General features: G+C 35.9%; 2 protein-coding genes across 2 annotated transcripts; one reads left to right on the top strand and one right to left on the bottom strand.

Moving 5' to 3' along the window:
- Window positions 1–12,903: 12,903 nt before the first annotated feature.
- Window positions 12,904–13,878, bottom strand: LOC148956999 (mRNA-capping enzyme-like; the record flags this gene model as incomplete). Its single annotated transcript, XM_089097202.1, has 1 exon — window positions 12,904–13,878. A coding segment is annotated over one exon (975 nt), but the record flags the coding sequence as incomplete, so codon positions are not given.
- A 7,228-nt stretch (window positions 13,879–21,106) lies between these two features.
- On the top strand, window positions 21,107–22,885 carry LOC148956998 (putative inhibitor of apoptosis; the record flags this gene model as incomplete). The annotated part of the gene is made up of 2 exons (XM_089092757.1): window positions 21,107–22,299; window positions 22,381–22,885. Coding segments are annotated over 2 exons (1,644 nt in total), but the record flags the coding sequence as incomplete, so codon positions are not given.
- Between the last annotated feature and the right edge of the window lie 2,815 nt (window positions 22,886–25,700).

Below are 25,700 nucleotides of genomic sequence, written 5' to 3'. Positions count from 1 at the left end.
TAATCCGGGTTACATAAAGGCTCGATCATCGAATTTTTACATTAAAGAACGAACTTTAGTCCATATCCGGGTTGCAGCGTTAGCTAGCAACCTAGTAAGAGACGATCACGTCCAATGTTAAGAAATATAAAAACCCCTAACTCCTAAAAAGGAGTCAGATCAAACCAAAAAGTACACCATTAGAGCCGCCTGGTCCGAAACCCCTGTATAGTAAAATTTCTGTCCCTTGACTTGAACAGCAAGGGAAATATATTGGCTTGAAAATCAAGAAAAGTGGCAACTACTACAACATTCTGCCTAAACGGGATATTTTTTTTCTCTTTCCGGGTTGCAGCGGTAGCTAGCAACCTAGTAAGAGACGATCACGTCCAATGTTAAGAAGTATAAAAACCCATAGTTCCTAAAAAAGGAGTCGGATCAAAACAAAAAGTACACCATTAGAACCGCCTTGTCCGAAACCCCTGTATAGGAAACTTTCTGTCCCGTGGCTTGAACAGCAAGGGAAATATATTGGCTTGAAAATCAAGAAAATTGACTTTAACCACGTTATTCTCCCCAAACGGGATATTTTTTTTCTTTTTTTTTCTTTTTCTTTTCCACAGATAGCTTGGCACTGGAACATCGTAGAGGGTTGTTCAATAGCTCATTTTAAAGAAAATTAATTGGGTTAAAAATCTATAGTAACTAAAATAAATTATTTCTAAAATAGAATAAATTTTTCCACCAAAAACTGCATTTTTGATGTCTTTTCACACTGCAGTCTTTCAAACATAATCGTATACCAGCGGTAAGATTTGAACCCACGCCTCCGAAGAGACTGGTGGCTAACACCAGTGTCTTGGACCACTCGGCCAGGCTGCCTCTCATAAATAAATATATATGTGAATTTGGGTTGCAGCAGTAGCTAGCAACCTAGTAAGAGACGATCAGTCCCATGCTAAGAAATATAACAAAAGTCCTAAAAATAGAGTAAGATCAAAACAAAAGTACATCATTAGTTATAATAAGGAACGAACTGTAACCCATAGTAACTGAATATTAAATCAATCAGTTCTAGGTCATAATAAAGAGCTGTGTAATGTTTCACTTTAAAGGAAGTTTCTGTATATAGAAACAGTTTGTAATTAACAAAATTATAATAAAGAACGACCTCTTCCCTATACTAAATTGTATACGCCACTTAATTATAGTATAGGTTAGTAATTCAATCCGGGTTGCAGCGGTAGCTAACAACCTAGTAAGAGACGATCACGTCCAATGTTAAGAAATAAAAAAAAACCCTAACTCCTAAAAAAAGAGTTAGGTCAAAACAAAAAGGGCACCATTAGAACCGCCTTGTCCGAAACCCCTGTATAGGAAACTTTCTGTCCCTTGGCTTGAACAGCAAGGGAAATATATTTGCTTGAAAATCAAGAAAAGTGGCAGCTACTACAACATTCTGCCTAAACGGGATATTTTTTTTTCTTTTTTTATTTTCCACAGATAGCTTGGCAATGGAACATCGTAGATCCGGGTTGCAGCGGTAGCTAGCAACCTAGTAAGAGACGATCACGTCCAATGTTAAGAAATATAAAAACCCATAGTTCCTAACAGAGGAGTCAGATCAAAACAAAAGTACACCATTAGAACCGCCTTGTCCGAGACCCCTGTTTAGGAAACTTTCTGTTCCTTGGCTTGAACAGCAAGGGAAATATATTGGCTTGAAAATCAAGAAAAGTGGCAGCTACTACAACATTCTGCCTAAACGGGATATTTTTTTCTGTTTTTTTCTTTTTTTCTTTTCCACAGATAGCTTGGCACTGGAACATTGCAGAGGGTTGTTCAATAGCTCATTTTAAAGGAAATTAAATGGGTAAAAATCTATAGTAACTAAAATAAATTATTTCTAAAAGAGAATAAATTTTTCCACCAAAAACTGCATTTCGATGTCTTTTCACACTGCAGTCTTTCAAACATACTCGTATACCAGCAGTAAGATTTGAACCCACGCCTCCGAAGAGACTGGTGGCTAACACCAGTGTCTTGGACCACTCGGCCAGGCTGCCTCTTATAATTTGGATTGCAGCAGTAGCTAGCAACCTAGTAAGAGACGATCAGTCCCATACTAATAAATATATAAACCCAAAACTCCTAAAAATAGCGTAAGATCAACACAAAAGTACATCATTAGAACTACCTTGTCTGAAACCCTACTAGATAAATAATGAATGTCGTCATAGCTTTATATTAGAGCTAGGACGTGAATAGTCATGAAATAATATCATTGCGCCATGACGTCATCATGAAATAAAATCATTACGCCGTGACGTCATAATTACTACTTAAGAACTACGAAGATGAAAATGGTCTCATTCGTGAATTACATAATGGTTAGATCAAAGAAAGCTGCACGCAAGTTAAAAAAACATTACTACACAGACAACAGAGATAGTATCTTGAAAAGAGAAAAGCAAAGGTATTCAACCGACCAGGCGTATCGAGAAGTAAAAATTGAGAGAGCCAAACAAAAGATCAAGGAGCGTTATCACAATGATAAACTTTATAGAGAAGCAACAATGGAGCAGGCTAGACAAAAGAGCAAGGAACGGTATGGTAATGATGAAGATTACAGAGAAGCAAGAATTGAGAAGGCTAGACAAAAGATCAAGGATCGTTATCAAAATGATGAAGATTACAGAGAAGCAAGAATTGAGCAGGCTAGACAAAAGATCAAGGAGCGTTATCACAATGATAAACTTTATAGAGAAGCAACAATTGAGCAGGCTAGACAAAAGAGCAGGGACCGGTATGATAATGATGAAGATTACCGAAACAAACATAAGAAAAAAGTTGCTACCAGAGTAATGGGTAGATACTGGGGTGACAAAAGCTATAATGAAAAAATTCAATTCTCTGCGAGGTTGTACCGAAGAACGCATAAAGACAAAGGGAAAAATTACATTCAGAAATACAAGAAGATGGCAATAATGCAGGCTGCTCTTCGTAAATTGAGAAACATTTTACGCATGTTTTACCAGGATCACGAAAAGTATTCAAAATTACAGATTAAAATTCTCTTTGAAAGAGCAGATGCTGTTGAAAAGTTGGCTAGAAATGCTTTGGCAAAGCTTCAAAGTATTATCCAAAAGAAATGTTGTCAGTTTAATGAAAAGCTTCCAAGGTATGGATTGGCAACTGCGGAACAGTTTATAGATGCAATGAAAAATGTTTGACAACACAGTGAATATACGGAGGCGTACTTCTTAGAAAATTCGTATATTAATTTTGGAAGGAGCAATTGCAGTTTATGTAGCAGCAATAAAAATATATATACAAGCATACCTATCAACAGCGAAGGAAAAGCAAAATTTTTCAATTATGGCGAAAACGAGCCTGTTAGGGTTATTAGTATATGTGTTTGTAAGACTAATGATTTAGAACAAACTCCTGGAACACCGACTCAAGAAAAAAGCATTTCTAACTGTGTTTTAAACAGTTCTTTTAGTTCTACTGAATATTTGGCAAAAAATTCTCTGTGTAGTAGAACAAACTGTCCTGAAAAGTACGAGACAACTATTGAAAAATGCTCTGAATCTAGATCTGACAAGGAAATTATGATGACTGAAGTCACCTATAACAATCTGAGTAAACATTCAAAACCAAAAATTGGGCAGCAGGTTACTTGGCAATGTCAGCCTGATATCTGCAAGCTCTATCCGACAGATATTGAATTATGTCAAATTACATTAAAAGACGATCATTGGAATAACAACCTATTGTATACATTGGACTTACCTAGATATTTGATTGTTTTCCGGTTTGCAGTGGTAGCTAGCAGCCTAGTAAGAGACGATCACGTCCAATGTTAAGAAATATAAAAACCCAATAACTCCTAAAAAAAAATTCAGATCAAAACAAAAAGTACACCATTAGAACCGCCATGTCTGAAACCCATGCATAGGAAACCTTCTGTCATTTTTTACATTAAAAGACGATCACTGAAATAACAAACCATTCCATACATTGGACTTAGTTAGCTACTTGATTGTTTGAGTTTCGTCTCTTACTATTTAAAAGAAGAAAAAGCCGTAGGCTTTTTCCTGTTTGTATTTATAGTTAAAAAACGAACTCAAGTCCAAAGAAACTGAACACTCTGGTTCATTCATATTATCTTCATTATTTTAGCTAGAATGTAAATAAACAAGTTTCTTTTTTAAATTTTAAATTGAAAAGATAGTGCTTTTAATTCAACATATTGATATCCGGGTTGCAGCGGTAGCTAGCAACCTAGTAAGAGACGATCACCTCCAATGTAAAGAAATATAAAACCCCCCAACTCCTAAAAAAAGAGTCAGATCAAAACAAAAAGTACACCATTAGAACCGCCTTGTCCGAAACCTCTATAAAGGAAACTTACCGCCCTTTGGCTTGAATAATACAATAAAGAACGACACCTTGCCCATGTTAACTAAAACATAAATAGGGATTATGTAATTTCCAATAGTATCATGGCTGTAGAGATGGCTGACACCTAGTTACAATAAAAAACGATCATTGGAATAACAAAAATTGCATACCTTTGGAATTAGCTAGCTACTTGATTATTTGAGACTCGTCTCTTACTATTTAAAAGAAGAAAAAGCCGTAGGCTTTTTCCTGTGCTTAATCAGTTTATTATCATAGGCAGCGCGCTAGCACTGCCTGAGTAAAGAACGATGTGGGCACAATGTGTTTTTTTTCCGGGTTGCAGCGATAGCTAGCAACCTAGTAAGAGACGATCACGTCCACTGTTAAGAAATATAAAAACCCATAGTTAATAACAAAGGAGTCTGGTCAAAACAAAAGTACACCATTAGAACCGTCTTGTCCGAAACCCCTGTATAGGAAACTTTCTGTCCCTTTGCTTGAACAGCAAGGGAAATATATTGGCTTGAAAATCAAGAAAATTGACTTTAACCACGTTATTCTCCCCAAACGGGATATGTTTTTCTCTTTTCTTTTTTTGTATCCAGAGATAGCTTGGCACTGGAACATCGTAGAGGGTTGTTCAATAGCTCATTTTAAAGGAAATTAATTGGGTTAAAAACCTTTTGTAATTAAAATAAAATATTTCTAAAAGAGAATAAATTTTTCCACCAAAAACTGCATTTTCGATGTCTTTTCACACTGCAGTCTTTCAAACATAATCGTATACCAGCGGTAAGATTTGAACCCACGCCTCCGAAGAGACTGGTGGCTAACACCAGTGCCTTGGACCACTCGGCCAGGCTTCCTCTCATAAATAAATATATATGTGAATTTGGGTTGCAGCAGTAGCTAGCAACCTAGTAAGAGACAATCAGTCCAATGCTAAGAAATATAACAAAACTCCTAAAAATAGAGTCAGATCAAAACAAAATTACATCATTAGAATTACCTTGTCTGAAACCGTACTAGATAAATAATGAATGTCATCATAGTTTTATATTAGAGCTATGACGTGAATAGAAATACACGAAATTATATTGATGTTTCTGAAGACGTCATGAAATAATATCATTGCGCTATGACGTCAATAAAATCATTACGCCGTGACGTCATAATTACTATATAAGAAGTGTCAGAACTGTAAATGTTCTCATTCATAATTACATAATGGTTTCAATCAAGCAAGCTGCACACAAGTTGAAAAAACAGTACTACACAAACAACAGAGATAGTATCTTGAAAAGAAAAAAGTAAATGTATTCAACCGACCAGGCGTATCGAGAAGTAATAATTGAGAGAGCAAAACAAAGGTATTCAACCGACCAGGCGTATCGAGAAGTAATAATTGAGAGAGAAAAACAAAACAGCAAGATGTGTTATCACAATGATGAAGATTATAGACATGCAAAAATTGAGACAGCCAAACAAAAGTTCAAGGAGAGTTATCACAATGATGAAGATTGCCGCATCAAATATAAGAAAAACCAAAAGCAATGGTATTTCAACCGTCCAGGTGTATCGAGAAGTAAAAATTGAGACAGCCAAACAAAAGATCAAGGAGCGTTACTGGGGTGACAAAATCTATAATGAAAAAATTAAATTCTCTGCGAGGTTGTACCGAAGAACGCATAAGGACAAAGGGAAAAATTATATTCAGAAATACAAGCAGATGGCAAAAATGCAGGCTGATCTTTGTAAATTGAGAAACATTTTACGCATGTTTTATTGGGATCACGAAAAGTATTCAAAATTACAGATTAAAATTCTCTTTGAAAGAGCGGATGCTGTTGAAAAGTCGGCTAGAAATTCTTTGGCAAAGCTTCATAGTAATATCCAAAAGAAATGTTGTCAGTTTAACGAGAAACTTCCAAGGTATGGATTGGCAACTGCGGAACAGTTTATAGATGCAATGGAAAATGTTCGACAACACAGTGAATATACGGAGGTGTACTTCTTAGAAAATTCGTATATTAATTTTGGAAGGAGCAATTGCAGTTTATGTAGCAGCAATAAAAATATATATACAAGCATACCTATCAACAGCGAAGGAAAAGCAATGCTTTCAATTATGGCGAAAACGAGCCTGTTAGGGTTATTAGTAAATGTGTTTGTAAGACTAATGATTTAGAACAAATTCCTGCAACACCGACTCAAGAAAAAAACATTTCTAACTGTGTTTTAAACAGTCCTTTTAGTTCTACTGAATATTTGGCAAAAAATTCTCTGTGTAGTAGAACAAACTGTCCTGAAAAGTACGAGACAACTATTGAAAAAATGCTCTAAAACTAGATCTGACAAGGAAATTATGATGGCTGAAGTCACCTATAACAATCTGAGTAAACATTCAAAACCAAAAATTGGGAAGCAGGTTATTTGGCAATGTCACCCTGATATCTGCAAGCTCTATCCGACGGATATTGAATTATGTCAAATTCTTTTTTATATCATTGAAAATAATATAGCATTAAAATTTTCAACTGACAAAGTGGTTAATTTCTACCTTTGCGGCTTGGATTATTGTGAAATCAATTACAGGGACACAAGAAAGCATGGGCATTAGTTATACTGTAGCCCAAATGAGGGATGTCAGAGCTATTTGCGTTCTCTAAGGGCACTAGCTCCACATTTTCCTGTCTTGAACTGTTTCATTAATAGCGTATATAAGGCAGTATCAAAATGTAAGATTATACAACATATTAATCTACTAAAAGTCGAGGGCTCGTACAAGGAACTAAGTCATTACATAGAAGAAGTGTCAAGCAGACTTTGTCGTAATAATAGTCAAGACTTCATTTACGGTGATAGCAATATTAGAGTTTCTGTGGATGAAAATACAATAATAAAATTATTTGGTGAGAGCCTTGATAAGGTAGCTAACATCAGGGATGTATACCCCACAATGCATTGTGACAGTTGTGAGCAGATAAAGACAAAATACCAATTGAAGAGTCTAAGACCCCTTTCAAATAAGAAAGGTTTTGATGTAATGATGGCCACGATTTTAGAACACCTACAACAGGACATACCCAAAGATGACAGAGAACAACTAATTCAATGTACAGGTTGGAAAGAGGATGTCATAGATTCATTCTTTGTCTGTGATTACTGTGCTGGGAAAATGTTGAAAAGTCAGGAGAATGTCCGATCAGTATTAAATAACCTTCATATAGACTGTACACCGGAATGTATAATTACAATAAAGAACGACACCTAGCCCATGTTAACCGAAACATAAATAGGGATTATGCAATTTCTATCAGTATCATGGCTGTAAAGATGGCTGAATCTGGGTTCTAGCGGTAGCTAGCTACTTAGTAAGAGACGATCACGTCCAATGTTAAGAAATATAAAAACCCATAGTTCCTAAAAAAGTAGTCAGATCAAAACAAAAAGTACACCATTAGACCCGCCTTGTCCGAAACCCCTGTATAGTAAACTTTCGGTTCCTTGGATTGAACAGTGAGGGAAATATATTGGCTTGAAAATCAAGAAAAGTGGCAGCTACTACAACATTCTGCCTAAATGGGATATTTTTTTTTCTTTGTATCCAGAGATAGCTTGGCACTGGAACATCGTAGATAGTTGTTCAATGGCTCATTTAAAAAAAAATTAATTGGGTTAAATTACATTAAAAGACGATCACTGAAATAACATACCATTCCATACATTGGACTTAGTTAGCTACTTGATTTTTTGAGTTTAGTCTCTTACTACTTAAAAGAAGAAAAAGCCGTAGGCTTTTTCCTGTTTGTTCGGGTTGCAGCGGTAGCTAGCAACCTAGTAAGAGACGATCGCGTCCAATGTTACATAAAGGATCGATAACGTTCATGAAAATCTGGGTTGCAGCGGTAGCTAGCAACCTAGTAAGAGACGATCACGTCCAATGTTAAGAAATAATTACAGTAAGGACCGAAGTCTATCTCATAGTAACTGATGCAACCGGGAAAAGAAAAAGATGTCTGTAGTGCATCTGACGGCATTATAATCATGAACTAATTCGTGATGATCGTGAACTAACCTGAGGATCGCGTCTTACAATTCTAACTAAGAAAAAGCCATAGAGGTCTTACTGTTTGTAATCCAGGTTTCTAAAAAAGAGCAATGAGGTTTTATAAAAAGAAGCGAAATCTAGCCTATACTAACTGAAATCTGGGTTGCAGTGGAAGCTAGCAACCTAGTAACAGACGATCACGCCCCATGTAATAAATGAAAGAGTCCATATTTTATGAAATTATAATTAGATGAAACACGAAGTACACTCTTAGAATCGCCTTGTCCGAAACTCCTACATAGGAAATCAAACAGTTCGTGGTAAAAAACTGTATAGTAAGAGAGATCCGGGTTGCAGCGGTAGCTAGCAACCTAGTAAGAGACGATCACGTCCGATGTTAAGAAATATAAAAACCCATAGTTCCTAAGAAGGGAGTCAGATCAAAACAAAATGTACACCATTAGAACCACCTTGTCCAAAACCTCTATAAAGGAAACTTACCGCCCTCTTGGCTTGAATAACAAAGAAAATATATTGGCTTGAAAATAAAGAAAATTTTACAATAAGGAACGAACTGTAACCCATAGTAACTTAAGTATTAAATCAAACAGTTCGTGGTCATAATAAAGAGCTGTTTAATGGCTCATTTTAAAGGAAAATGCTGTATATAGAAACCTTTAATTTTAATTAAAGGAAATTAATTGGGTTACAAATCTATAGTAACTAAAATAAATTATTTCTAAAAGACAATAAATTTTTCTACCAAAAACTGCATTTTTGATGTCTTTTCTCATTGCAGTCTTTCAAACATAATCGTATACCAGCGGTAAGACTTGATCTTAAGGAAAATGGGATATTTCCTTAAAAGCTCTTAATATGGTTTATATTGCGTCTAATAGTACTCCCCCCTCCCCAACCCAGCGGGTTGCAGGCTAGAAGCCTTGGTTTTCGGGGGTAACGATACGGCTTTTCAACTTTTAGTTTTTGTCGTGTTTCTTATGTTTTGTTGCATGTTAATTTGTTTTCATTGTCTCTGTTTTTAAGATTTATTGTTTGGGACGAGTAAGACACGCATTTCCCCTTTTCTAATATCTTTAAAGCAAATATCCCCTGGAGTGTTTAAATTTTGGTAGTAAACCTGCCGTTCTAACGACTGTCAAAAAATGGGGAATCTCACTAATATTAGGTCAAGCAGGGGATGACGGGGGGCGGGGGCGGTGTCACATGGATGAAATGCCATGGTAGTGTCGTGTGTTTTGTGGGGCATTAGGATTGGCTTGGGTTGGATCACGCGGTTTACAACTATAATTTTAATTAGGAAATGCCTGAAGAAAGTTATGTTTGGGTTGGGGGGGGGGGGGTCAGTTAATGTCATTGTGACTTGAACTACAGCTTAAAAGTTAAGGTGTGGACATTAAAGAATTTATCCCATGGAAGAGATGAAAATCTAACAGGTATAAGTTTTTAGTATGGTAAAAATTGCATCTAATATCACTCCCTCCTCCCATACCCTGCAGGTTTGCAGACTAGAAGCCCCCAGTTTTCTATAATAGATGGTTCTTTTGCGTATATGATAATATGACATTTTCATCTTTTATTTTTTTACGTGTTTTTTTTCATTTTTTATTGCTTATCAATTTGTTTTCATTTACAGTATCTGTGTTTTTTAGACATAATCCCTTGCACGAGTAAGACACACATTTACCCTTTATTAATATCTTGAAAGCAAATGTCCCCTGGAAATAGATGTTATTTCAAGTAAGTGCCAAATTTTGATGTAAACACCTGGTTTTAATGCGTGCCAACAAATGGGGAATCTCAGGTGTCGTGCAATAGTTTATTTTTTTGAATATTGTTCAAGATACAAAATATTGATAAGGGTTTCATGGACGACTTGCTTGTAGCGCTGTACCACTAGAATGGAATGACCTTTCGAGTCCTGGCGGGGTCAAGGACTCTAGAAAAAAAAAGAATGGTGTTTCGAACGAAAAAGAAACGCCGAAAAAGAAAGGCTTTTGGGCGAAAAATGTCAAAATGGTAATATCTGGCAGTGATGGATGCGCAATCATTAAGTAAAGTTTGTACCGTCATTAAGTTAATGAAAAAAGCTTTGGGGGCTTTGGGCAAAAAAAGAAACGCCGAAAAAGAAAATGTCTTGGGGGTTTTCGGCGAAAATTGTCAAAATGGTATTATTTGGCAGTGGTGGATGCGTAATTATTACGTAAAGTGTGTACTGCCATTAAGTTATGTGTAAGCCGTCATTACGTTACAAGTGGGGATTCCCCCATGGGTTCCTGTGGTAGGGTTACACAAATTGCTTCAAGCATATTAGACCTGTCCGTCTGAAACGGGGTAAGTCGTATGACGTCATTGGAGACCAGAGGGTTGTGTCATGGAGTCTTGCCAAGTGTTTTCCCTTTAATATAACAGGTGACAGCGCTGCGCAAGTACGAGGGGGTAGTAGCTCCACTTATCTGACCCTTTAATGGAGAGGGTGTGGCGCGTGGTATAACATATGCTTGAAGCGGGGGTGTGCGCTGCGATGTCATAAGTTCCCTTTTATTACTACTTTTCTATTACAAGAACCACATTCCAAGCAAATATCTCTGGGAAACTTGCCAGGGGTGTGTCACCTAACCTTTGAACTCTTGCCAAGGGCTGGAATGTCGCCTAGAAACAGGTGACCATATTGTACAGGTGTGTCACGTGACGTCAGAGGGCATACCGTAGAAATCCTATGGGAAAAGGGATATTTATGTTGTAGAAAAACAAAGGGGGTGTGTCACCTAACCTTTGAACTCTTGCCAAGGGCGGGAATGTCGCCTAGAAACAGAGGTGCCATAACGTCAGAGGGCAAGCCGTAGAAATTCAATGGAAAAGGGAGGGCATGTCGTAGAAAGCCTTATGGCCCCGCTACTAATACATACACAATTATTGCTCACTTATAAAGCTAGTAGATATATATAGTAGCGGGAGCCCGGCGGCTTCGCCGCCGGGCCCCGGCACAAGGCACGCGACAAAATTCTACATATAGATTCTCATTGTCGCTTGTCTTCTAGCTGCAGACAATTTGAAACAGTTTGCTGGTTTTTTTGAAGTCTTTTCAAAGATATTTGATTATTAAAGCAAGTCCGATTTCTAACAACGATATATACTAAACTTCAGATTTTTGGTTTTCTTTTTCTAGGTTTTTAAAATGTTGTAATCCCTTGTTAGAATATACAAAAATATTATTGCAACTACCAGTTTTTTGGTCTTACGCAATTTGATGTCTTTTCATACTGTCCTTTTCAAAGATATTTGATTATTAAAGCAAATCCAATTTCTAACAATGATATCTACTAAGGTTCAGACTTTTGGTTTTCTTTTTTAAGGTTTTTGAATTGTTGTAATCCCTTTTTAAAATATACAAAAATATGTTTGCAACTACCAGTTTTTGGTCTTACGTAATTTAATGTCTTTTCATACTGCGTCCTTTTCAAAGATATTTGATTATTCAAGCAAGTCCGATTTCTAACAGCGATATCTACTAAGCTTCAGATTTTTGGTTTCTTTTTTAAGGTTTTTAAAATGTTGTAATCCCTTGTTAAAAAATATGCAAAAATATTTTTCCAACTACCAGTTTTTTTGTCTTACGCAATTTAATGTCTTTTCATACTGCGTCCTTTTCAAAGATATTTGATTATTCAAGCAAGTCCAATTTCCAATAACAATTTCTACTAAGCTTCAAACTTTTGGTTTTCTTTTTTTTTTAGATTTTTGAATTGTTGTAATCCCTTGTCGAAATAGAGAATCATTATTTGTAATAATTGCGAATTTTCGTTTTTTTGGCCTTCCTACTGACATTATATTACTGGTTGTGTTCAAACATGTAAGCTTAATCACTTAGCGAGGCGCTTTTTATCTAAAAAAAAAAAAACAACAACTAATTTTAAAACTTTCAGGTAATTTTCTAGTTTGAATAAAAACATTGAAATTGTTGCTCAGGCACCGCAAATATTTTTGCAGTTTGCATAACAACTTTAGCTATTCTGAACTGAACTTAGAAATGTTTTAACTCTTTTTTCATGTCTTAAAAAGACGCTGCGTATATTTATATGAAAAGAAATTCAGCAATGATTTTTTTTCTAACAACTATTTCTACTAAGCTTCAAACTTTTCGTTTTCTTTTATTGTTGTAATCCCTTGTTAAAATATATACAAATAGTTTTGCAATTATCAGTTTTTGCTCTTTAAGCAATTTAATGTTTTTTCATACTGTGTCTTTTTTCCGATTCCTAACAACGATTTCTACTAAGCTTCAATCATTTTTTTTTCTTGAAGTTTAAATATATTCAGGCTTCACAAAATAATGCAATCTTGTATATAAAAAATATTTCTTCTAATTATACATCGGCAAGATAAAATCAACCATAAATACTATATCTCAATTTCTGGACTGGTCCAGAGTTTAGAAAAAAAAGTTCCTATTTTAAATGCTGCTGAGATCGGTGTTGACTATGATCCTCAGGTTTACCACTCATCTTCAATTCTTCAGGAAGTCCGTCAATAAACCTTCTTAAATCTTCCTCTGTCACTGGATAACGAATACTGTTAAGTACAGATTGAGCCGTGCTGGTGGCGTTGGGAAATGACTTATCCATTCTTGGTCTCATAAACTGCCAAGCAGGTCCATTAGGTCCACTAAGGACACGACATTCAATTATTTTTTCCTTCAATTCTTTCAACTCTTTCTGTCCTTTCAAATCAATATGATGAGGTCCAAATCGAACTTCTTTCCCACTTTCCATCACCATTAAATATCCTTTTTTCTGAGGCAGCATTCCTCTTCCATTCTCTTCAACAATTTCCAACCTAAAATCAACAGAGTTGTGTTCTGGCTCTTTCCATTTCAATAAAGTATTCCATTGCCCAAATGTATATGACTCGTCAACTGGTTGAAATATGAGTCCATCTGTGTCATGTGCCACTTGTCTAATGAAAGATCCACCTTTAAAAACCTTCTCCTTCTTCTTCAACTGGAAGTATTCCTTCTTCATGATCCTAAAAGACTCTTGCCCTTTGATTATTAATTTATTTCTCTTGGCTTCATCTCTGGGCTTCACGATCCGTGTCTGAATGAAATCCAGTCGCTCCAAAAAGAACTGCTCTCCAACGTTATCACCGTTATAGGATATTATATCGTAAATGAGAAAATTGTAAATTTCAACTTCAATAGTCCTCCCATCCTTTGGATCCTTTTCTTTGGATTTATCTGTCACAAATTCACCATCTAATAATGTATCTCGAAGTGGTTCCAAGCCCCTTGAGTAAAATTTTGCTACCAACTTAAAAATTGCAAAGTCTCTGTCGGCCAAATAAACTTTATCTTCTTGTATCAACATCATATACCTTGTTCCGTCAGCCTTCCAGGTAATGGCATAATTTGAATCCCTTAGTAGTTTTATTTTTTATAATAAAGAACGACCTCTTGCCTATACTAAATTTTATAGGCCACTTAACTATAGTATAGGCTAGTACAGTTATTATATTTAAGGTCAATATATTAAAATTTTCCACCAAAAGACGGTCATTGGAATAAAAACCCAATACATACATTTGATTTAGTTAGCTAATTGATTGTTTGAGGCTAGTATCTTACTATTTCAAAGAAGAAAAAGCCGTAGGCTTTTTCCTGTTTGTAATCAATTAGAAAGAGTTCTACCTTTAATCCGGGTTGCAGCGGTAGCTAGCAACCTAGTAAGAGACGATCAAGTCCAATGTTAAGAAATATAAAAACCCATAGTTCCTAAAAAAAAGGAGTCAGATCAAATTCAAAAGTACACCATTAAAACCGCCTTGTCCGAAACCCCTGTATAGTAAACTTTCTGTCCCTTAGCTTCAACAGCAAGGGAAATATATTGGCTTGAAAATCAAGAAAAGTGGCAGCTACTACAACATTCTGCCTAAACGGGATATTTTTATAATAAAGAACGACCTCTTGCCTATACTAAATTTTATACGCCACTTAATTATAGTATAGGTTAGTAATTCAACAGATGGCATGGCACTGAAACATCGTAGAGAGTTGTTCAATGGCTCATTTTAAAAGAAATTAATGGGGTTAAAAACCTTTTGTAATTAAAACAAACTATTTTAAGAAAAATATAATTAAGATCGAACTCTTGCCTATACTAACTGGCATAGGTCACTTAACTATAGTGTATGCTTGTAAAATTATATTTAAAGTCAATAAATTAAAAATTCCCTACAACGGGAAATCGAACCCCGATCGTTTACATTAAATTAAAGATTACATTAAAAGATGATCATTGGAATAAAAAATTATTGCATACATTGGACTTAGCTACTTGATAAATTTTAATTGAAAAACTAAGTTTCAGCCGTCCGCTAGAAAACAGGGATGCTGTGACGTTAGAGGGCATGTCCTGGGAATAATATGGGAAAAGGGAGAGCATCTCCTAAAATTGATAACAACACACTACTGTTTTCCCCATTGTGGGTTCTTTTATGCTTTTCTAAGGAAAAGTTTCGAGTTTATTTCTTTTTACATGCTTCACATTCATATGGTTTTTCACCATTGCGGCTTGTCTTATGACTTCTTAACCATGTGTCGTAGGCGAATTGTTTTCCCCAAACGTCACACAAAAATGGTTTTTCACTATTGTGCGCATGTATATGAATTTTTTTCATCATGGCATCTTTCATGCAGAATTAAACTATCCTTTCTTGCGAATTTCTTTTGACAATTTGGGCATTTATATAGTTTTTCACCATTGTGGTGACTCTCCTGATGCCGAATCCTACTTCCATTTTTTGAAAATCCGGGTTGCAGCGGTAGCTAGCAACCTAGTAAGAGACGATCACGTCCAATTACAGTAAAGACCGATCTGTAGCCCGTAGTAACTGAAGATCTGGGTTGCACCGTATTATAATAGAAAAGAGGAACTCTCACTTATATCCGGGTTGCAGCGGTAGCTAGCAACCTAGTAAGAGACGATCGCGTCAAATGTTAAGAAATATAAAAACCCATAGCTCCTAAAAATCCGTGTTGCAGCGGTAGCTAGCAACCTAGTAAGAAACGATCACGTCCAATGTTAAGAAATATAAAAACCCATAGCTCCTAAAAAAGGAGTCAGATCAAAACAAAAAGTACACCATTAGAACTGCCTTGTCTGAAAGCCCTGTATAGTTACATTAAAAGACGATCATTATGAACAACAAACAATTGCATACATTGGAATTAGTTAGCTACTTGATTGTTTGAGGTTCGTCTCTTACTATTTCAAAGAAGAAAAAGCCGTAGGCTTTTTCCTGTTTGTAATCAGTTTAGTATCCGGGTTGTTGTAATAATCTTAATAAGCATTAATTAATAAATCATCATAAGGATGATGATGCATTATAATAAAGAACGACCTCTTACCTATGCTAAATATTATACGCCACTTAATTATAGTAAAGGTTATCTGGGTTGCTACAGTAAAGAACGATCTCTCATCCATAGTAACTAATAAATGGTGGTTCCAGGGGTAGTACACTTGAGGTTCGTCTCTTATACTATTTAAAAGAAGAAAAAGCCGTAGGCTTTTTCCTGTTTGTAATGATATAGCATAAAAGAAAACCCAAGTGGTAACTGATTACAGTAAAGAACGATCTCTCGCTCTTAGTAACTGATTTGTCAATTATTACGATAAAAGACGATCATTGGAATAACAAACAATTGCATACAATGGAATTAGCTGGCTACTTGATTTTTTGAGACTCGTCTTTCCGGGTTGCAGCGGTAGCTAGCAACCTAGTAAGAGACGATCACGTCCAATGTTAAGAAATATAAAAACCCATAGTTCCTAACAGAGGAGTCAGATCAAAACAAAAATACACCATTAGAACCGCCTTGTCCGAAACCCCTGTATAGGAAACTTTCTGTCCCTTGGTTTGAACAGCAAGGGAAATATATTGGCTTGAAAATCAAGAAAAGTGGCAGCTACTACAACATTCTGCCTAAACGGGATATTTTTTTCTTTTTTTCTCTTTTCTTTCTTTTCCACAGATAGCTTGGCGCTGGAACATCGTAGAGGGTTGTTCAATAGCTCATTTTAAAGGAAATTAATTGGGTTAAAAATCCATAGTAACTGAAATAAATTATTTTTAAAAGAGAATACATTTTTCAACCAAAAACTGCATTTTTGATATCTTTTCACACTGCAGTCTTTCAAACATAATCGTATACCAGCAGTAAGATTTGAACCCAAGCCTCAGAAGAGACTGGTGGCTAACACCAGTGCCTTGGACCACAAGGCCAGGCTGCCTCTTATAATTTGGGTTGCAGCAGTAGCTAGCAACCTAGTAAGAGACGATCAGTTCCATGCTAAGAAATATAAAAACCCACAACTCCTAAAAATAGAGTCAGATCAAAACAAAAGTAAATCATTAGAACTACCTTGTCTGAAACCCTACTAGATAAATAATGAATGTCGTCATAGCTTTATATTAGAGCTATGACGTGAATAGAAAAACACGAAATTATTTTGTGGTTTCTGAAGACGTCATGAAATAATATCCGGGTTGCAGCGGTAGCTAGCAACCTAGTAAGAGACGATCACGTCCAATGTTAAGAAATATAAAAACCCATAGTTCCTAACAAAGGAGTCAGATCAAAACAAAAAGGACACCATTAGAACCGCCTTGTTCGAAACCCCTGTATAGGAAACTTTCTGTCCCTTGGCTTGAACAGCAAGGGAAATATATTGGCTTGAAAATCAATAAAATTGACTTTAACCACGTTATTCTCCCCAAACGGGATATTTTTTTCTCTCTTCTTTTTTCTTTTCCACAGATAGCTTGGCACTGGTACATCGTAGAGGGTTGTTCAATAGCTCATTTTAAAGGAAATTAATTGGGTTAAAAATCTATAGTAACTAAAATAAATTATTTCAAAAAGAGAATAAATTTTTCCACCAAAAACTGCATTTTTGATGTCTTTTCACACTACAGTCTTTCAAACATAATCGTATACCAGCGGTAGGATTTGAACCCACGCCTCCGAAGAGACTGGTGGCTAACACCAGTGTCTTGGACCACTCGGCCAGGCTGCCTCTTATAATTTGGGTTGCAGCAGTAGCTAGCAACCTAGTAAGATACGATCAGTCCCATGCTAAGAAATATAAAAACCCAAAACTCCTAAAAATAGAGTAAGATCAAAACAAAAGTATATCATTAGAACTACCTTGTCTGAAACCCTAATAGATAAATAATGAATGTCGTCATAGCTTTATATTAGAACTATGACGTGAATAGAAAAACACGAAATGATATTGTTGTTTCTGATGACGTCATGAAATAATATCATTGCGCCATGACGTCAATAAAATCATTACGCCGTGACGTCATAATTACTACTTAAGAACGAAAAAGATGTAAATTCTCTCATTCTTGATTAGAATAATGGTTAGATCGAAGCAAGCTATACGCAAGTTGAAAAAACATTACTACACAAACAACAGAGATAGTATCTTGAAAAGAGAAAAGCAAAGGTATTCAACCGACCAGGCGTATCGAGAAGTAATAATTGAGAGAACAAAACAAAACAGCAAGATGTGTTATCACAATGATGAAGATTATAGACATGCAAAAATTGAGACAGCCAAACAAAAGATCAAGGAGAGTTATCACAATGATGAAGATTACCGCATCAAATATAAGAAAAACCAAAAGCAATGGTATTCAACCGTCCAGGTGTATCGAGAAGTAAAAATTGAGACAGCCAAACAAAAGATCAAGGAGCGTTACTGGGGTGACAAAATCTATAATGAAAAAATTAAATTCTCTGCGAGGTTTTACCGAAGAACGCATAAGGACAAAGGGAAAAATTACATTCAGAAATACAAGAAGATGGCAAAAATTCAGACTGATCTTTGTAAATTGAGAAACATTTTACGCATGTTTTATCGGGATCACGAAAAGTATTCAAAATTACAGATTAAAATTCTCTTTGAAAGAGCGGATGCTGTTGAAAAGTCGGCTAGAAATTCTTTGGCAAAGCTTCATAGTAATATCCAAAAGAAATGTTGTCAGTTTAACGAAAAGCTTCCAAGGTATGGATTGGCAACTGCGGAACAGTTTATAGATGCAATGGAAAATGTTCGACAACACAGTGAATATACAGAGGCGTACTTCTTAGAAAACTCGTATATTAATTTTGGAAGGAGCAATTGCAGTTTATGTAGCAGCAATAAAAATATATATACAAGCATACATATCAAAAGCGAAGGAAAAGCAATGTTTTTCAATTATGGCGAAAACGAGCCTGTTAGGGTTATTAGTAAATGTGTTTGTAAGACTAATGATTTAGATTACAGTAAAGAACGATTTCTCGCCAATAGTAACTGATTTACGGTGGCTCATGGGGTAGCTTACAAGTACATAAAAGGATAGATATGGTTCATCGTAAATGCAGAATATGTAAGTTTCATCAGATATAATTTCATGATCAAGATTGATCAATGACGTCATTATCATAGGTATTACCCAGATTGTCTCTTACTATTCCAATTAAGAAAAAGCCATAGGCTTTTTCCTGTTTGTAATTTCACAGTGTCTCGATGTAGTGGTATCCGGGTTGCAGCGGTAGCTAGCAATCCGGGCTGCAGCGGTAGCTAGCAACCTAGTAAGAGACTATCACGTCCAATGTTAAGAAATATAAAAACCCCTAATTCCTAAGTAAAAGAGTAAGATCAAAACAAAAAGTACACCATTAGAACCGCTTTTTCCGAAACCCCTATAAAGGAAAGTTACCGCCCTTTGGCTTGAATAACAAAGAAAATATATTAGCTAGAAAATCAGGAAAATTGACTTTAGCCACGTTATTCTCCACAAACGGGATATTTTTTTCTTTCTTCTTCTTCTTCTTTTCCACAGATAGCTTGGCACTGGAACATCGTAGAGAGCTGTTCAATGGCTTATTTTAAAGGAAATTAATTGGGTTAAAAACCTTTTGTAACTAAAATTTACATTAAGGAACGAACTGTAACCCATAGTAGCTGAAGTATTAAATCAAACAGTTGGTGGTCATAATAAAGAATTTTAACTAATGTTGAAAGTGAATGATGAAAGTGAATGCATAAAATGATGCCTTTATTCTCACTCGTAATTTAACAATTTTTTCAGGAGGAAATTTGATTTTGAGACCCTAATAGGGCCTCACCAGGTAAAACAGTTCATAGTAACTATAAGTTTAAAAATATTATAGTAAGGAACGAAGTCTTGCCCTTAGTAACCTATGTCTTGTCAAATTATCCGGGTTGCAGCGGTAGCTAGCAACCTAGTAAGAGTAAATCACGTCCAATGTTAAGAAATATAAAAACCCATAGCTCCTAAAAAAAAGATTCAGATCAAAACATGAAGTACACTGATAGAACCGCCTTGTCCAAAACTTCTATATAGCAAACTTACCGTCCTTTGGCTTGAATAACAAAGAACACATATTGGCTTGAAATTCAAGAAAATTGACTTTAACCAGGTTATTCTCCACAAACGGCATCTTTTTTTCTTTCTTCTTTTCCACATATAGCTTTGCACTGGAACATCGTAGAGAGTTGTTCAATCACTTATTTTAAAGAAAATTAATTGGATTAAAAACCTTTTGTAACTAAAAAAAAATATTTTTAAAACAGGATTAATTTTTCCACTAAAAACTGTATTTTTGATGTTACATTAAGGAACGAACTGTAACCCATAGTAACTGAATAAGAAATCATTGTATAGAAGGTGTCGCGTAAAGAATTGATATAGCTCATTATAAATGTTGATTATGTGATCCGGGTTGCATTGGTAGCTAGCAACCTAGTAAAAGACGATCACGCCCAAAAGTAAAAAATATTCGGGTTGCAGCGGTAACTAGCAACCTAGTAAGAGACGATCACGTCCAATGTTAAGAAATATAAAAACCCATAGTTCCTAACAACGGAGTCAGATCAAATTCAAAAGTTCACCATTAGAACCGCTTTGTCCGAAACCCCTGTATAGGAAACTTTCTGTCCCTTGGCTTGAAACAGCAAGGGAAATATATTGGCTTGAAAATCAAGAAAAGTGGCAGCTATTACAACATTCTGCCTAAACGGGATATTTTTTTTTCTTTTTTCTTCTTTTCCAGAGATAGCTTGGCACTGGTATAATAAAGAACGGCCTTTTGCCTATACTAAATTGTATGCGCTACTTAATTATAAAAGTATAGGTTAGTAATTCCACAGATAGCTTGGCACTGGAACGTCGTAGAGAGTTGTTCAATGGCTCATTATAACGGAAATTAATGGGGTTAAAAACCTTTTACAATTAAAACAAATTATTTTTAAAACAGAATAAATTTTTACACTAGAAACTGCATTTTTGATTTCTTTTGACACTGCAGTCTCTCCAAAGATATTTGATTTGTGAAGTAATCAAACAGTTCATGGTAAAGTTATATTAAAAGACGATCATCAGAAGAATAGACCACTTTATACATTGAACTTAGTTATATAATAAGGAACGAACTCTTGCCTATACTAACTGGTATATGCCACTTAACTACAGTGTATGCTTTTAGAGTTATATTCAAACACAATGTGTTAAATCCGGGTTGCAGCGTTAGCTAGCAACCTAGTAAGAGACGATCACGTCCAATGTTAATATTACACAGGCACAGGTACTGAAGTGGAGTGTTTTTCCTGCAAAAAAAGAATTAGTGACTGGAATTGTAACGATCAAGCTATTGCTAGGCACTTAAACTTAAGCCTGGATTGTCCATTTTTGTCTATGAGTTCCTCCCGCCCTTTATTGTCACAAGAACAACGTCGAGCTCTTAAACGAGAGGATGTTAGACTACTGACATTTAATTCAAGAGGATGGTGGACGAAGGATTTTATTGACACCAGAGAATTAGCTAAAGCTGGATTCTTTTTTGTCGGCCATGGTGACCAGGTTCAGTGTGCTTTTTGTGCACGGGTGGTTGGACATTGGGAAGAAGGAGATGTGCCTATGGAAGAACATAGAAGACACTTTGAAATATGCCCCTTTGTGCGGGGATGTGATGTTGGAAACATTCCAGCTGAAGCTACAAATGGCTCCGAAGCCCCACTTATAAGTTTACCTCCTGCTGTATCCGGAGGCTATGATATTTTTGAGCGATATATTAGATCGAGAAACCGGCAACTAGCAGTGGATAATCTTTCTCTCCGAAGTGGTGGTACAGCCCTTCTTAGCATCAATTTGCAGCCACTGGTCACATCAGTTCACAGTCATCTCAATTCACTGGCCAACCTCAGAATTAATGCCCATAGAGGCCCTGAGCACCCTGATAAAACAAATTTTGAATCTAGGTTACAAACTTTTGCTAATTGGCATTACCATGAGCGGATGGATCCTCGCAAACTTTCCGAAGCTGGATTTTTCTATCTGGGAGATTCAGATAAGGTGAAATGTTTTCATTGGGATATAGGTTTGTGCAACTGGGAGGAAACAGATGACCCCTGGGTTGAACATGCAAGGTGGTTTAGTGACTGTGTATTTTTAATTCTGTCAAAGGGAGATGAATTTATTAAGGAAGTCAAAGAGTTACTTAAAAGGAAAGCAGAGGCCAAAAACACTGAAAGTAAAAGAAGGTTGGAAGAAAAACTGAAGAAAGAAATTGAAGGATCCGTGGCCAAGATGGCAATGGAAGTTGTAGAAGCTACCAAAGTGAGACAAGCTATTTTGAATCAGTTGAAGAGAACAGGCCAAGGATTTACGGTGGTTGCTGCTTTGATTATTGCTGCCCTTGAAATACCCGATCAGCAAGTCGAGACTTCATCCTCTGTCCCCTCCTCAAGTGGAACAGAAACGAATCTGCCAGGAATAAGAATTCGCGATGAATTTAGAATTCCTAGTGTTCCTCCTAGTAGAACAGAAACGAATTTGCCAGGAATAAGAATTCGCGATGTCTCAGAAATTCACCAGGAATTTGGATCATCGGCATTCCGAGAGCCAGAAGCTTCAGAACCCACCAGTTGGTATCAGCTACCAGAAGAATCAGCCGTGTTAGCCGATCCTCGTTCCAATGCCGAAGGTGGTGAGGACAGCTCTCCAGAGTGGTATGGGGCTTCTGCTCCACAGCCCAATGAGATTCCACCTGGTGAGCCTCCGGTCATAGTAAATGTCATCTCTCCAAGAAGAAGGCTTGAAGAAGCAATGGATGTGGACAAGTTTGAAGAAGCAATTGAAGAACGATATAAGTGTAAAGTATGTCTGGACAAGCGAATCGAAGTCATATTTTTGCCATGCGGCCATCTTACATCTTGTTCCAGCTGTACTTCTGCCTTAGCAACCTGCCCGCTCTGTCGTCAGGTTATTGGTGGCACGGCGAAAGCATTTCTTCCTTGAGTCAACTTTATTTGGGTATAACTGGTTATAATATTAATTATAAATCTGATACTATTTCAAATGCAAGATTTGAAGTTTCGTTTTCAGTGTTTTGTCTTGGCTCTCTCAGGTATAGAGAATGTAGCTTGTATGATATTTCTAAATTTGCGTTCCCCAATTTGATTCTAAAGAATTGTTATTTACAAAAAAAAAAAATCAGCTAATGATTAAATAATGGTTAAATCAAAGCAAGCTACATGCAAGTTTAAAAAACAGTACTACACAAATTTACATTAAAATAAAACAACCGAGATTTGAAATGACGATAAGGAGCTACACTCTTCTGATTTCTCTTCTGAATTTTCTTAAAGAAGAGAAAAATTTTGCACAATTCTGAAATTTACCAAAGAAAATGAAATAAGCTTCCTCTTCAGTTCTTAATTTCTCAAAGACATAAAAAATTTAATGTTCTGCTCTAAATTTTTCCATAGAAGATCCGGATTGCAGCGGTAGCTAGCAACCTAGTAAGAGACGATCACGTCCAATGTTAAGAAATATTAAAACCCATAGTTCCTAACAGAGGAGTCAGATCAAAACAAAGAGTACACCATTAGAACCGCCTTGTCCGAAACCCCTGTATAGGAAACTTTCTGTCCCTTGGCTTGAACAGCAAGGGAAATATATTGGCTTGAAAATCAAGAAAAGTGGCAGCTACTACAACATTCTGCCTAAACAGGATATTTTTTTCTTTCTTTTTTTCTTTTTTTCTTTTGTATCCAGAGATAGCTTGGCACTGGAACATCGTAGAGAGTTGTTCAATGGCTCATTTTAAAGGAAATTGATTGGGTTAATAACCTTTCGTAACTAAAATAAATTATTTCTAAAAGTGAATAAATTTTTCCACCAAAAACTGCATTTTTGATGTCTTCTCACACTGCAGTATTTCAAACATAATCGTATACCAGCGGTAAGATTTGAGCCCACGCCTCCGAAGAGACTGGTGGCTAACACCAGTGCCTTGGACCACTTGGCCAGGCTGCCTCTCATAAATAATATATATGTGAATCTGGGTTGCAGCAGTAACTAGCAACCTAGTAGGAGACGATCAGTCCAATGCTAAGAAATATAACAAAACTCCTAAAAATAGAGTCAGATCAAAACAAAAGTACATCATTAGAATTACCTTGTCTGAAACCCTACTAGATAAATAATGAATGTCGTCATAGCTTTATATTAGTGCTATGACGTGAATAGAAAAACACGATATTATGTTGTGGTTTCTGAAGACGTCATGAAATAATATCATTGTGCCATGACGTCAACATGGAATAAAATCATTACGCCGTGACGTCATAATTAGTATATAAGAAGCGTCAGAACTGTAAATGTTCTCATTCATAATTACATAATGGTTTCAATCAAGCAAGCTGCACTCAAGTTGAAAAAACAGTACTACACAAACAACAGAGATAGTAACTTGAAAAGAAAAAAGAAAAGGTATTCAACAGACCAGGCGTATCTAGAAGTAATAATTGAGAGAGCAAAACAAAACAGCAAGATGTGTTATCACAATTATGAAAATTATAGACATGCAAAAATTGAGACAGCCAAACAAAAGATCAAGGAACGGTATGGTAATGATGAAGATTACAGAGAAGCAACAATTGAGCAGGCTAGACAAAAGAGCAAGGAACGGTATGATAATGATGAATATTACAGAGAAGCAAGAATTGAGCAGGCTAGACAAAAGATCAAGGAGCTTTATCACAATGATAAACTTTATAGAGAAGCAACAATTGAGCAGGCTAGACAAAAGAGCAAGGAACGGTATGATAATGATAAAGATTACAGAGAAGCAAGATTTGAACAGGCTAGACAAAAGAGCAAGGAACGGTATGATAATGATGAAGATTAACGAAACAAACATAAGAAAAAAGTTGCTACCAGAATAATGAGTAGATACTGGGGTGACAAAAGCTATAATGAAAAAATTAAATTCTCTGCGAGGTTTTACCGAAGAACGCATAAGGACAAACGGAAAAATTACATTCAGAAATACAAGAAGATGGCAAAAATGAAGGTTGATCATCGTAAATTGAGAAACATTTTACGCATGTTTTACCAGGATCACGAAAAGTATTCAAAATTACAGTTTAAAATTCTCTTTGAAAGAGCGGATGCTGTTGAAAAGTCGGCTAAAAATTCTTTGGCAAAGCTTCATAGTAATATCCAAAAGAAATGTTGTCAGTTTAATGAAAAGCTTCCAAGATATGGATTGGCAACTGCGGAACAGTTTATAGATGCAATGGAAAATATTCGACAACACAGTGAATATACGGAGGCGTACTTCTTTGAAAATTCGTATATTAATTTTGGAAGGAGCAATTGCAGTTTATGTAGCAGCAATAAAAATATATATACAAGCATACCTATCAAGGGCGAAGGAAAAGCAATGTTTTTCAATTATGGCGAAAACGAGCCTGTTAGGGTTATTAGTATATGTGTTTGTAAGACCAATGATTTAGAACAAATTCCTGGAACACCGACTCAAGAAAAAAGCATTTCTAACTGTGTTTTGACAGTTCTTTTAGTTCTACTGAATATTTAGCAAAAAATTCTCTGTGTAGTAGAACAAACTGTCCTGAAAAGTACGAAACAACTATTGAAAAATGCTCTGAATCTAGATCTGACAAGGAAATTATGATGGCTGAAGTCACCTATAACAATCTGAGTAAACATTCAAAACCAAAAATTGGTCAGCAGGCTACTTGGCTATGTCACCCTGATATCTGCAAGCTCTATCCGACGGATATTGAATTATGTCAAATTCTTTTTGATATCCTTGAAAATAATATAGTATTAAAATTTTCAACTGACAAAGCGGTTAATT

Source organism: Artemia sp. Qi Xiang Cuo, chromosome 1 (assembly GCF_049724085.1).
Source record: "Artemia sp. Qi Xiang Cuo chromosome 1, ASM4972408v1, whole genome shotgun sequence".
In the NCBI taxonomy this organism is placed as follows: Eukaryota; Metazoa; Arthropoda; class Branchiopoda; order Anostraca; family Artemiidae; genus Artemia; species Artemia sp. Qi Xiang Cuo.
Note: the sequence above shows the minus strand (reverse complement) of the source record. Positions and strands in the feature narration are given on the sequence as shown.